This window comes from Heteronotia binoei, chromosome 9 (assembly GCF_032191835.1).
Source record: "Heteronotia binoei isolate CCM8104 ecotype False Entrance Well chromosome 9, APGP_CSIRO_Hbin_v1, whole genome shotgun sequence".
NCBI classification, from domain to species: domain Eukaryota; kingdom Metazoa; phylum Chordata; class Lepidosauria; order Squamata; family Gekkonidae; genus Heteronotia; species Heteronotia binoei.
Window position 1 is genome coordinate 37,257,428 of NC_083231.1, and position 14,715 is coordinate 37,272,142.

General features: G+C 41.9%; 1 protein-coding gene and 1 long non-coding RNA gene across 15 annotated transcripts in view; one reads left to right on the top strand and one right to left on the bottom strand.

Moving 5' to 3' along the window:
• Nucleotides 1-11,401, top strand: part of LOC132577056 (uncharacterized) — an 83,836-nt gene extending 72,435 nt beyond the window's left edge. The window contains exon 3 of the long non-coding RNA XR_009555789.1: nt 10,430-11,401. This is a non-coding gene — a long non-coding RNA (uncharacterized LOC132577056). The remainder of the gene's footprint in view (nt 1-10,429) is intronic.
• TENM3 (teneurin transmembrane protein 3) overlaps nt 1-14,715 on the bottom strand; it is a 721,265-nt gene that overhangs the window by 17,908 nt on the left and 688,642 nt on the right. For all 14 annotated transcript variants that reach the window (XM_060246485.1, XM_060246482.1, XM_060246496.1 and 11 more), the window contains 2 exons: nt 1,381-1,556; nt 690-925 (listed from right to left, as the gene is read on the bottom strand). In XM_060246485.1, the coding sequence (XP_060102468.1) occupies nt 690-925; nt 1,381-1,556 (412 nt within the window). The remainder of the gene's footprint in view (nt 1-689; nt 926-1,380; nt 1,557-14,715) is intronic.

Genomic DNA, 14,715 nt, shown 5'->3' on the forward strand with positions numbered 1-14,715 from the left:
TTCCTTGTAATGGCTACTGCCAAAACTAGGCAAGTTAGTCTGAGTAAATGCTGCTGCTAACAACCAGGGCTTTTTAAATAGAAAAAGCCCAGCAGGAACTCATTTGCATATTAGACCACACCCTCTGATGCCAACATTGTTTTGCACATGGTTTTGTAGAAGAAGCCCAGCAATAACTCATTTGCATATTAGGCCATATACACCCTGACACCAAGCCAGCTGGAACTGTGTTCCTGTGCATTCCTGCTCAAAAAAAGCCCTGCTGATAACTATCCTTTTTAACCATTTCAAATTCCTTCTTGGACGGTGGATGTTCATAAGGACTTTAGCAAAGAGACCTCTGTTTTCAGAGATTCTGGCACTTTTTCACATTCCATGTACTTAATTGTTGCTTAACAGATTAATTATCATTGGTCTAATCCTCCCCACAACATACACCCAGAATGAACATTTTATCAACATGCCAATTATGTCCTTTCTAATATGGCCACATCCCCAATTGACATATGAGGGAGAGTTGTCTCTTCAAGATGTATTTTGTCTCCAAGTCTGTTCTCAAATGGCCAGTGGCCATTCTACTTTCCTTCTATTTGAAGATTTGCTAAAGGAAAAGATGCTGGCATTTCTTGTAATGTCATTTCCTCCACAGTGCCATCTCAAACTGAAAACGCAGAAGAAGTATTACTCACTCTGAGTTTTCGGCCAAACACATTGATTTTGCCTTGGGCTTGTTCTTTTCGGAATCTCCACTCCACTAAATTCTGACCATTTTCTCCAGGAAGAGTCATATTTCTTTTTGCTACCGTTGGATTGGCTGTGCCAGCTAAAACATGTGGTTCTGTTTGGTAATGCGTGTCCAGACCACTAGCATAAATAATTCTGAGGGACCCATCATAACCAATCTGGTAGCTGTTTCTCAACTGATCTGAAATGAAACAGAGTATACGCTGAGAGTTCTGATTTATCTTGTTTTAATGTATGAAACATGTCACGAAGGAAATTAATCTAGTGCATGGATTAACCACATAACTGGTTGCAAAATAAAATGTATTTTGCAATAAACTCTGTCTTCCACATCAGCATAATCTCCCCCCCCCCTTTTCATATCTACAAAGAAGATACTGGCATAAACCAAAGCTCTATATAAGTCTATATAGACTCTATATATATATAGGTGAGGTAAGTGATACCAGTTATGAAAGTAATACATATCCTAAATATTGCTAGTTATGCTTTCAAACTGTATTTACAGCAAGCTGTGATATTCTTCCCACAGCTCATCCTTAAGAGGATGATCAACCATCATATACCACTACAACTGTCCTTGATTAGCTTTCTTCATTCTAGAAGGAGGGTTTTCATTAACTTCCATTATAGTACCTTGGACCATGGTGTAGAAAGAATCAATTGATGACAGATTTGAAGTGATGCCGACATCTTCCTCTCGGCTAGATGATTCAATGTCGACTGTAATGGCTCTTTCCATTTCCCCATGGAGGTTGGTCACCACTCCAGTTGGAAATGTGACGTTGGTTAGCCGCCCTTCACTGTCGTAGCTAAAACAGAAAAGAAGAAAATAAAATAGTAAGGAACAAGAATTGTTTCTTTTCGTCCTTACGACTAAAACAAACTGAATATATCAGATACCAATATTGTTAAGGAATCCTCGGGTTTTTGTGCCTGAGTTATGCACAATGAAGACTTCAAACAAGCTTTGAAGTTATCGAAAGCCTGTTTAACATACAGGAGCCTCAGTGGAAGAGAAAACAGATGGATCTCCAGTTCTGCATATTATTCTTTGAAGTGAGACCAAATCCTGCTGCACATCTAATTTGCTGTTTCAAAGGGAACATGTTTGGTTGGGATAAATTGCTTCACATTCTGAACTTGCTTCCTATAATCAGGCTAGATTTAGTACACTTTTATGAGAATGTTATCTCAGGGGCTCTTGAGATTTTTAGTATGGGCCTTATCTTCCTGTGAAGAGATTGGACCTCCTCCACTTCTGCTCCTGATTGCATCACATTCTCTATATTACAAGGATAAACTATATTGGGAAGCACTGATTCTCTGCTGCTGTCCTTGACACATAAGCTGAAAAAAAAATCAAAATAGACTGAATAAAAGTTGTTAGTATAAAAGAGTACCACTCAAACATCTTTTTACAATTGTTTAAATCAGTCTCACACATTTTATTTTAACATCTATGCATAACAATATCAGTGTACATCATAGTGGAGGGCTGGTCCCTGTGTGGACAGGCAAATTCAGTGCAGAAGGGCTAGTCATGGCTACTTCCATAAATCTAGGGGAGCCCCCAAGCAGGCAGAAAAAATTTACTTACTTGGGGGTTAGCAATGTCTATGCAGACACTGTCATCCCCTCATCCCTGAATCCTCTCAGGGTTGGGATGGCACTTGGGGTTGCTGCAGCAAAGCAAAATGGTACATGAAAGTTGGCTGTGCCCAACAGGAGTTCAGTAGGAGGCAGTATGCAGGAAAGTCAGTCACCACTGGCAATGAGTCCATTTGTGAGCAGGTGATCTACAGCTGGCTGAGAAAGGGGGGTGGATGAGATTTCCTCCTGTCCTGTGAGTCCCCACAGGTCCATGCTTGTTAATCAGTAGTTCTAAAAAAGGTTGCTTCCCACACCTTTGGTTGCTAGGTAATCTCATTTAGTGCACCTGACATTTCAAAGCCACACAGGGACTGCTGATCTCTGCTAATCCACATTTCACACTATAAGTTAGTGTTGGTAGTTGAGTTCTAAAGCCCACCATGACCATGTTTTAATTAAATTACAATTTCCGGTTCTATTTCTAGTTGAGCATTAATCCCACAACCAACCAGTGCAACTAAGAAGCAGGTATGTTGGGTTAGCATGAGAGCTGGTGAGAGTCAATATTTCTTCCACAAACCCCTCATACCAACTGCCAAAGTTTTTAAAAAAGAGCCTCAAAAGGGTAGGAGAAATTCAGAAAAAACAAGGAAATATTACTTTAGCAAGAAAAAATTAAAAACTTAAAAGTGATTATATAGCCTCCTTGAAACTACATTTCCAAACAGCCCTGATAAAAGAAAGATCTTTGTGACTTCTGGAAATGTCTGCCTTCTTAACAAATAGACGCCAGCCCTATGGATATTCTTATGATGTTCTCAATTAAACCAAATGACAGCATAATCTATTGAGATTGTTAGGAGACTTTCCAGTAGGTTTGCTAATCCCCAGGTCTAGGCAGAGGATTCCCTGGTTTTGCAGGCTCCTCCTCGCTGCCAGCCAGTTGGCCAGTGGGGGAAAGCCCTACTCCAACAGCCACAATGTGCCTTTAGATCTCAGCTAGACTGAAGCTATGGGGGGCGAGCAGGCATAGCCACGTGTGTGAGAGAGAGGAAGCCCGAAAGCCCAATCCCTCTGTTCATTTTATATTCCTTTCAGAAGCATTTGAGAAGTAGAAGGGATAATAAAGAGTTAACTAGAACCTGAGTATGGGATAGAGGAAAACTCCATCCCCTAAAACCTGTAAGTTGGTTGAAATACAGCAGATTGTTTCATTTAGCAATCCTGGTTAGTAAATCTTCCTGTACCATTGCCCCAGGGAGACCACAACAGTGTGAGCATGCAAACTGTTTATTTTGGCTGCTTTGTGAGTGTGTGTAAATCACTTTCATTTTAGTGGAAGTGCAGCTGCTGTGGAACCATTTGAATGCAAAAAAGAGGGGGAGGAAATGAAGACTGTATTCAGGGGAACTGCACTGCTGTTGGTGGAGGGTGGCTTGTTTCAGAAGCACTTGGACTCCCCCCTCCCAGAGTACAGCTGCTTCTCCTCTCTCCCCAAACTGGCTTGCAGCTCAACAACATCTTATGCCAATGAAGAAGGGATTCAATTGGAGACAGAGGGCAACCATCTGCAGCCAGCCTTGGGATGTGCCTGGCAGGAAAGGCAGGCAGAAAAAACCCTGGGAGCATCTGCAGCAGCCCCAGAGAGAAACCCCAAATGGAACAATCCCTGAAGACTGAGCATTCAGCTCCCTGCCTGCTGCACATCTCCCTTGCCTCCTCCAGGCCCCAGGTGGTGTGCCACCATCTCACTGTGAATATCCCCCATGTGTCTTTACACACCATGGTCAAGCTATCCCCGGGAGGTGCACGAGAAATAAAACTGGAAGGGGGTCATAAATGGTGGGACCAGGACCCTTGCATTGCTGTTAAAGGGTGGGGCCAAGCCCCCTACTGTAACGATGGGCCTGTTGTATCATGCTTTGGCATTCACTTCAATTTTCTTATGTCTTTTTACTGTTATTTAAAAGCTAACCTTTTTCATGAAAAATCATTTTTGCAAACAATATCTCTTAAGGGCTTATGTGAAAGCTTTATGTAGCTGTTAATCACATATTCCATTTCCCACTGGATTTTTAACTTTGATTTTTAATTTTCCATCACATGAAATTTAGGACAGATTGCAGTTGCTACATATTAAACTGAATATTCCTCTGTATAGACTTAAAACTCATTTTTCTATAAACAGCTTTAGTGTATAGATAACAATTGGCCACTTAGCCAAAAAAAAAAAAGGGAAGGGAGCATTGGTCTACTGAAACTTATTTGCAGTTGTTCTCAGAGGTAATGATGACCACCTTCTCAGAAATATGACCATCTGCTCCTTTTGCTGCTAGAATTCTTTCTTCTGACGTCCTTCCTCTAACTACATTCTCACCTAGCTTTTTATCTGTCTACAGGGACATGTATATTCTACAGGGTCTACAGGGACATTCTACCCTGTCCTTCACAACAGCTCATGTAATAATTTTAACCTTGAAACCATAGGGAATAAAGATGTCTCCTACTTTGACAACTGTGAAATATATTCATTTTATAACCATTGTTTTAATCTAAGTGCACCTCTGCCTGAGCCAAGGTGGCTTCTTGTTCCTTTTCTCAAATCCTGCCTCATTTTGTTCTCCATTTCATTTTGTAATGTCTCACCTGTCACCAGTCTCTAGCGATTTCTGGAACCTCTCTAATCCCACTAACATGGAATCCTGTCTTGTCTTGTGTGCCTTCAGAACTCTATTGTGTCTCTAAGTCTCTAGTCCAAGTTTATTTAAATATTTTTATAATTATTTTGTTCTGAAAAATACATGACCTGATGCTTCCAGTTTCCTTCCTGCTTGAGTGGGATAGAAATCTAAACAAGCAAACTTTATTGGTTACAGCTCAGAGATCTTTATAATAATAATAATAATAAATTTTATTTATATCCCGCCCTCCCCGCCTAGGCAGGCTCAGGGCGGCTAACAACAAGTTCGATAAAATTATACAATATATGATAAGTTTAAAAACAACATTTAAATTATACAATAATTTAAAACAACAATATCTAAAACCAGTTCCGATTGTCTAAGCCATTCCATAATTTAGCAGCAGCGGTAATGTTCCTGATGTTATTCTGTCCATTATATAATGGCAGAGATCACTAGATGGGATCATTGGCACAGCATGGGGCAAATGGATCCAGGGTATTGGCCGAACGGCCTGCCAGCCAATGAGCAGACCACTGTGAGAATGGCAGGGGTTTTTTTTAAATTCCACATGGGCAGTAGCCACCACAAGGTCTCTCCCCTGCCATTTGAAGTGAGAGCACTATGACAGCACCTGAGCTGGATGTGTTCCCTGAAAGCCTTTACCCAAAGTCCCTTAAAGGGATGCTCATGGATGGGGGAAATAGATACATACGCCAAATTTCCCCCAAAATGGATCTGCTCCCATGCTGACATCCCGCAGATGCCAACAAAGCTTTGGCAATGAAAGCAATAATAGCAAAACAACTGTAACAGTGCCAAAAGAGGGAAGGCAGGGTGGCTGTGCAGCGGAACTCCTTAAATCCCTGTTTCTGACTGGGCCCCCGAACCCACTAGCCATTGCAGGTCTTGCCTGAGTGGCAAACCAGGAATGGGGGGGGGGGAGAGGCTATGCAGCTGCAGCAGCCTCATCAGCTGTGATCCCAATGAAATGGCATGGCAGGACCCCTTAAATCCCTGTTGCTAGTGGGGCCCCCACCCCCTTTAACAACATTGGGTCTTGCCTGATTGGCCAGGCTGAGAGGGGGGGGGGGAGGGAAGGCCACACAGCTGTGGCAGCATCACCAGCCATGACCCAGTCACATGAAGAGACCCTCCTGCCATGCCTTCTGCCTCCCGGTGGGCCTGCTAAACAGGACCTTGGGTAAGTCCAGGATCTATGCTTCCTTGCAATATAATGCAGGTTTTCTATTGGTGAAAAAGGAGGGATTCCTTTGACCACTAAAAAAGGCTATGCTGAGGATCATGGAGCCTGTATAGACAAAAGCCATGTGGGACAGGGATTGTAGTAAGGAAGGGAATTAAACAAGATGGCATGAAGCAGCTGGCTGGATTCAACTCACTATTCAAATTGCATAACTGTTCTCTGTCACTGAATTAAACTTTGTCATTTACGAAGAGGAGAGAATACCGAGGCGTTTTCAGATACAAAGATATACTGAGTCATCTGCAGCCTTGCTTTACACATCATATGAGTATTTTTAATAGTCTCTCTGATAAATGAGGTGTGGATATTTTCATACATACAAATCTGACAGCAGGTTGAACAATGCTATTAATCTAGTCAAAGAAATGGAACTGAAGATTTCAGTGTGTCCCTTTGGATTACCTGGATAGAAAATGGGTTGGATCCAGTGCAGAATTTCAGCTTGTACTTAGAGCTCTTGCACAAACAGTAAGGCAAAGAAAAGTCCACACTAACTGCTTATGCTAAGTGAAGTTTGTTACATTTACACTTGTGTTTTAGCTTCTGCAAGATGCTGTATGATCAGTTTCTGGGTCACTGTAATATAGAGGGAGGAAAGCACTTGGTGCACCATAAGATTAGCTGTTGCACAAGAGTCCATTAAGTTCATTTATGTTTTCACTTGTGCATTGCTAGATCCAAGCCAGTGTATGGAACCTTTCCAGGGCAGTCCTTTGTTAAAAGAAAAGAACTGAATATACAAAGATATTTCCACCTTTAGAAAACAGGTAAAAAGCATAAAAGGGGGGAAATTATAGTTCACGTTTCCACAGTACTCTTTGTGTACTCACTTCATGTTGACATGTATTGAAAAATCTATCATAATGCGGCTATTAAAATAATTCATCATGCTGCTTAGAGCCATTAAACTGAAATTTGCATATATATCAATTAGCATTTTTAATGAAAAAAAATTACTAAAGTATTTCCCTAGAGTTAGTCAGCCTCTAAATGTGTTATTTCAATTACTCCCAACTTAAAAGAAAAATGTGGTTTGAATTTCAGCTCCCTACCTCTAAACTTTACGCGTTACCAATTCAGCCAATCAGTTAAGGCCCTGAGACTACACTTCTAAAAAGTTATGACTTAAAGTGACTGTGATTAGTAATAATAGCATTGGCTTTTTTAGATTAGAAGTATTAATCTTTCAATTTACATAGGTCTCATTGCTGCATTCCTGATACTAATCAGGCTGCACAAAGCAAAATTTATAGTCCCAGCAAAATTATCTTTCATTTCAGTTTTTACTTATGGAATAATGAATGTCCCATATAACTTTTAAAAACAACAAAAGTCACCAGCCAGGCTCACAAGACAGACTGCATGATTTTCAAATGGATTGAACACACAGTGAAAGAATGATTTAGAAAGTCCTGGGTTCAAGTCACAATTCATCCAGAAATTGATTTGCTGGCAGTGCTGTTTTCTTATCCACCTTAGCTGCCATATGGAGATATGCCTCTTGTGAAATATTTATATATTTGGAAAGCATCTAGCATAGTATAATGAAAGGGTTCAGGGGAGCACATTTATAAAAGAAATAGGACTTTAGTCTATTGAACGGTTTATTTTATTTTATATATATATTTTGCACTGCTTTCTAATTTTATAATTATTCTGTCCAGGGCTTTTTTTGTACAGGAACCCCTTTGCATATTAGGCCACACTCCCCGATGTAGCCAATTCTCCTGGATCTTACAGTACCAAGAGCCCTGTAAGCTGTAAGGATTGGCTGCATCAGGGATGTGTGGCCTAATATGCAAAGGGGTTCCTGCTACAAAAAAGCCCTGATTCTGTCTGACTGCATTATTATATTGTTTTGTTTGGCTCTCAATACTAAAGTAAGTAAATATATACGTTTCCTGGAGTGTTTCAATATACAAGCTCTTTGGCATTGTTGGAAGTATTGCTCACTTGTTGCTGTTGCTTATTTTGGAAAATGGTGATGCCCACATTTCTCTGGATAACTTTATTGGCCTGTGTCACAAGAATTAATGCTTCCTCTACTGGTATATGCAAGCGGCTGAAGATTTGAAATGATGGAAATAAATGCTAAATGTTATACAAAATAAACACACCACAAGCAGTGTTCCCTCTAAACTGAGGCTTTTTTGCCTCCGGCTCACACATTTTTGTCTTAGCTCAGGGAGGATGGGCCCAGAGCAAGCTACTTTATGCAGTAGTCAAAATGCTCACGACTTTAATGTCAGTAGCTCACAAAGCAGACTTTTTGCTCCCAAGACTCCAGCTTAGAGGAAGCACTGACCACAAGTGTTCATGTTTTATTCAGTTCCATGACTCGGGGAGCTACTGTGCACATTAGGTCAGGCTTTTGGTTTTGCTTATATAAGATTGTGCTTTCTCATTGGCCTTTAATAGGGCATCTTTGTTTCTAAGCAGATAAGAGAGCCTACATTTTAACCACAGATACTTAGGAATTTACAGTACAATCCTAAAGAGACTTACTCCAGTCTAAGCCTATTAAAATGAATATGCTTAGACTGGTGTAACTCTCTTTAGGATTGCACTGTTAGTTGCATAAATGGGATGATGGTGATAGGGTGACAAATAAACTGTACACTTGTACAGGCAAGAACCATACCTGCAGCTGAGACTTCTCTTTTCAGTAGCCGTTGATGCTACCTAGACCAACCTTTTAGTAACAAAACAGATTTTTCTTCTTCTTAACTCTCCTGACTTCTGGGTATTTTACCAACCTGTGCACTCAGTTTTTCTGATAGTTTTTAACATGAGCTGAATGATCCCCGTGTTATAAAATTACTAATATTTTAGTAATAGTACTATTACAGGGTTCATATTTGTTAATCATTATTTATTTTAGAGCCCTGTTTATTATTACAGCTCAAGTAATATTATTTTTATGGGGCGATTACACCAATTCTGGGAAAACCTTGAAGTGATGTCACACTTTTCTAGGAATCAACTGAAACTCTATGGTTTCACTTGCATGTTTTCTAGCAAGTGACATAACACATTTGTTGCCAGCCATTTTTTTAAAAAAATTCTCCTGCCATTCAGAGATGTGGTAAGAAATGCCAGTTGGGGCGGTGAAACCTCCATATGGCCCCACTGGGAGGCTGGCAACCTTCTCTGTGTGATTGTGTATTATTTTAAGAAGTTAAGAATTCTGATCATAAGGGGATCTGCTCACTGCTTATGATACCAGTCACTGGTATAAGGACTCGGAGAAATATATGAGTTTTGCTTCAAACTTTTCACCCTAGTGCTTATATAGCACATCTAATACATTTCTTTTTAGTATGTTCACTTTTGTTCTCTAAGTAGGAATACTTTCAAACAGAACATACGTGGTAGTGTTTATTATCAACCTCATACTACTTGCGTGGGGTTTTGTTTTTGAATTTGTTCACATGCTCATGGAACAAATGTAAGGTTTGGTATCTTTGAAGCTGTGATAGGTTTGCCATTATTTCTTTAGTGCATACAAATATTTCACTCTTCTTTCAGAATTAGCTGGAGGTAAGGTTACTACAACAGCAGGAATGGTAAAGGAAAAGAAATAGCAGCACAATTCAACAAGCAGCAAGACCAAATGCCACTTCACTGTGGGATCTTTCAAGTTTATTCTTATGAATACACTTGCCAAAATATAATTAAGAAAGGTCATATCTGCCTTGAAAGTTTCATGCGAGATGTTCCAGTGTTTTCAGTGAGAATGTGTGTGTGAATAAAGCAAGAAAGAGCTGGGCCAAAAGTGGGAGGGAAAAAAAAGAGATTTTGTTCACTCCTGATTAATGTTGCCATCGAAGTCATGTGAAGTTATTTAGCAACAGAGCAAAAGGTAGCACCTTCCTTTGAATCTTGTATCACAGTGAGGAATGTGCAGGAACTCAAAAAAGGGTTAAGAATATTAATAGCAATACATGAAGCATCTGACCTGGCAGACAGCCGCTAAATGAAATCTTTTCCTTAGAATTTCAGCTTCTAAAAAAAACATTTGGCATTCTGCAGCATCATAAAAACTTTGCAAATGGAAAGGAAAGAATGTTAATCTGCCAGGGTAAAGAGATAACACTTCTACAATAATTTACTAATTTCCTAAATGTGCATTTTAACTTTATAGGTAGAACAACAGAAATGGAAGTATGATCACAGGATGGAAAGAATGAGTGTGGGAAGGAAGGAGCACAGGAAAGTAGCAAAGCAAAGTGGTAAAGTCAAGCTATATTTGCATGTTGAGTGTGAGAACCAGAGAGATAACGGCAAATGCTACAAGGAAGAAATAAAGTAGACTGGACTTCGAGAAATGGTAACACACTTCCCAAAAGGGCATTCCTATTTCTCTTGAAATTTCATCCATCAAGGAAGTGAAGAAAAAAGCCAGACTTTGGAATCCAGCAATTCCCAGCAGTGTGGCTCATACAGCAGCATTGTTGATTTTGGTATGCTGAAAGTGAATTCTCTGACAAGGGATGCTTTCTCTGTTCTCTCCTTAATACTCCAGGGCAGTCTCAAAGACAAGTGATGACATGGAGCATTAGAATATTTTTAAATAACCAACTTTTGTGTACACTTATCTACACAATCACTTATCCTAAGACAACAACCTTTTCCCTTGTTTCGGCCTTGGATTTACTTTTCTCTGTATCCCACCCTGCCCTGAAAGAGAGGAGGCATGACAAAACAAAGGAACTACTTGCTTCCTTACTTTTCTACACCTGCATATTGCTTTTGCAATCATTGAGAGTGGAAAATGTTTCTTTATTTTTTTTTGTATGTTATCCTAGTATGGCCATCTAACTGGCAGGTTACTCAAGTATTATTAGAATAATGGCAGCTTCCAACCTGGAAACAGTGCCTGGAGACACAGCTCCCAGGCACTAAGTTGCCTCTTCCATCTCCTCTCTAATAGTAATGATCTAACTTGCTCTCCTCTTCTTTGCTTGCTAGAGTAAGGAAAGTCAGTTGTGCCCCACAGCAGGTGTGAGGTCAGGTGAGATGACTGCTGCGTCACAGAAATAGTTGCACTGTTGCTGCACTCTTTGCTGCAAAGTTCTTAATAAAACAGCATTTTCTCCATGTCATGAGCTGGCAACTGGATTTGCTGTCATCATTTGAAAATTACTCATCAAATGCAAATCTCTTATAGCTGTACACCTATGACTAATCAGGAATGGTAAACTACAATTGCTGTGACACAAAGGTTCCCTACTGATTATTCCTCTAACTTTCCTGAGATGTGAGGTTCAAACAAAATGTTCAAAATGTGCCCTGGAAAGGGAAGGGGGAGCACAGACTGAAGGCAAAAGTATATTTCAAAGTCCAGAGGCCCTTTCAGATGAATTCCCTCTGGCATATTCCTCTGATATATTGAAAGGGATGATTCTGTTGATCATACCCTTGGTAGTGTTACTGCTCTGGCATTATGACACCCTGGAGATTTCTGCATGCCAGAGAAATACCCAACTCCTCTGCATTTATAATGGAGGCTTTGTAATTGTGCTTAGATCCTTTCAAGAGGAGGCAAGTGGTAAAAGTTTCTGGATGAAAGTTATAGTGATTCTTTTTAAAAGAAACCATTATGGCTGCAAGATGTCCTACAGTTCAAGGGGACATATTTTATCTCAGAGTCTGTATCACAGAAACACACCATGCCATGGTGTAGATAAAATAATGTTTAAATGTCTACTTTCAAACTTTTATCTGTCAATTTAAGTAGTGATCACACATTATAATGGGTGAGATACAGCCTGCTTTTGCAGTTAGTTTCGTCCAATTGACCTCTTTACTACAGCACCTATCTCACAAGTTTTGTCAGTGTAGATTCTGTGATCCCCAGAATAGCCTTTTTGCACGGTCAAAGGGGATTCTTCCTTCTTTTTTCCCAAACGGGGAAAAAGTCACATGGGGGGTCCCAATTTGGCACCCCCAGAAGGTTGGGGGCCTAGGCAGTTGCCTAGTGGCAAGGCTGGCCTTGTCAGTGTTGCTGCTGTTTCCTGGAGAGTCAGATCCCTAGCTGATGCTCCAAGTTTGCAGCACCTCTTCTGCAAAAGGGCATGTATTAACCAGGATTTTTTTCTTGAATTTGAATTCAACCTTCCCCATGTGTTCCGCACATCCTATGAAAAGGGGTTATATGGCTTTGTTGTCATGTACTTCATCAGTGACAGAAAGACAGGTTGCTTACCTGTAATTGCAGATCTTGGAGTGGTCATCTGTGCATTCACACTCATGGGATAGAGTGCCTGCGCTGATCCCTGAATCGTTACCTAAAAAGCCTGGGATTTTTTCGCGCTCAGCACCAATGGGCATGCGCAGGCATCCCAGTGTGCGTGCTTGCCGGCGGCAGTGTGAGGATCCTGCCAGTTCCTTCCTGACCACTGGAAGCCCCTACTCGAGGGAGACCGTCAGCAGTGGGGAAGGAGGGTGGGTAGTGTGATTGCACAGATGACCACTCCAAGATCTACAGTTACAGGTAAGCAACCTGTCTATCTTCTTCGTGGTCTCTGCGCTTTACACTCATGGGAGATTAGCAAGCAAGACATACCTGGAGGCAGGAAGACAGTCAACCAGAAGAAACAGCTTGCAGCACCGCAGCTCCCAGACGAGTCCTCTGTTGAGCATGCACGTCCAGCGCATAGTGCTTCATAAAGGCATGCGGAGAGGACCAGGTGGAAGCCTTGCAAACGTCCATCAGGGAAACGCCTTTCAGCAACGTCACCGACGTCGCTATCGCTCTTGTAGAGTGTCCGTGAATAGGCCCAGGTAACGGCTTCTTAGCCAACAAATAACACAGTTCAATAGTCTCAGTGAGCCATTTTGAAAGTCGCTGAGACGAGATTCTGGAACCTAACTTAGGAGCAGCATAAGAAACAAAAAGATGCTGGTCCTTACGAAAACTCTTGCAGCGACTCAAATAAAACAATAAGGCACGCTTAATGTCTAAAGCATGCAACCTACGTTCCTCATCCAAGAAAGGTGTAGGATAAAACGTGGGCAACCAAACTTCTAAGTTAAGGTGGAACTGAGAAATCACCTTGGGGAGAAAGGAAATATCAGGAGCTAAGGACACTCCAGACTCCTGAAAAGCTAAATATGGGTAGACACAACGCATAGCCATGAGCTCCCCTGCACGGCGTGCTGATGTGATGGCTACCAAAAAAGCAGCCTTCCAAGATAAGAGCTGTAACGAGCATGTGGCCATCAGCTCAAAAGGACGCCGAGTCAGCCTGTCCAACACTAGAGTCAAATCCCACAATTGTGGGGGTGATCTCGAAGGAGGATGAAGCCTAAGCAAACCCTTCAAAAATCTCTTAGAATGAGGGTGTGCAAAAACTGAATGCCCCTCCACTGGTTCATGGAATGCAGATATTGCCGCCAGATAAACTTTAATGGAGGAAAAAACAAGGCCAGCATCCACCAGAGATAACAAAAACTCAAAAATAACCTGTAGTCCCACCCTCTGGGGCGAAACTATAGGATCAACTAAAAACTGAAGAAACTTCTGCCACTTCCTATGAAGCGTGGGTAGACAGCTTCCTGCTATTCAGGAAAACGTGTTGGACTCTGCTGGAGAACTCACAGGATTGATGAACCACGCTGTCAGCTTCAGGTGGGGCACGTTGTGATGGAATACATGACCGTCCTGAGCTGACAGAAGATCCGGTTCCGCCGGAAACTGGTAGAAGACCCCCCTCGCCAGTTGGAGCAAGATCGGGAACCAGTTCTGCCGAGGCCACCACGGAGTCACCAGGATGCAGCATGGACTCTCTCTTGCAATCTTGTTGACCACCCTTGTCAATAGTGACAGAGGTGGGAACAGATATAGGAACCGACCTTCCCACGGGAACAGCAGACTGTCTCCCAACGACTCTGGATCCGAGCCCCCTCTGGAGCAGAACAGAGGACACTTCCGGTTCTCAGCTGTGGCAAAGATGTCCACCTGAGGATATCCCCAGAGCTGAAACACGGGTTGAAGGAAGCGCCACTGTATCTCCCACTCGTGCGGGGAAGCACCACCCCTGCTGAAGGAGTCTGCTTGCAGGTTGAGCACCCCTGGGAGATGCGCAGCCTTCACAAAGATGTTGTGGTCCAGGCACTCTGACCACAGTTCCAGTGCCAACGCACAGAGCTGTTGAGAAACTGTCCCTCCCTGTATGTTGATGTAACACAGGGCAGTGGTATTGTCCGTAAGCAGAGCAACAACCTTCCCCGCCACCATGGGGCGGAAGGATCGAAGAGCAAAATGAACTGCCAGCAGTTCCAGGTAATTTATATGGCAGTGAGTCAATTTCAAAGGCCAAGGACCCCCCACACACAGAGCGTCCATGTGGGCCCCCCAACCCTATAAAGACGCATCTGTTGTGATCGTCACTGTTGGTACAGGTAGGTGGAAGGGAGCTCCCTGAC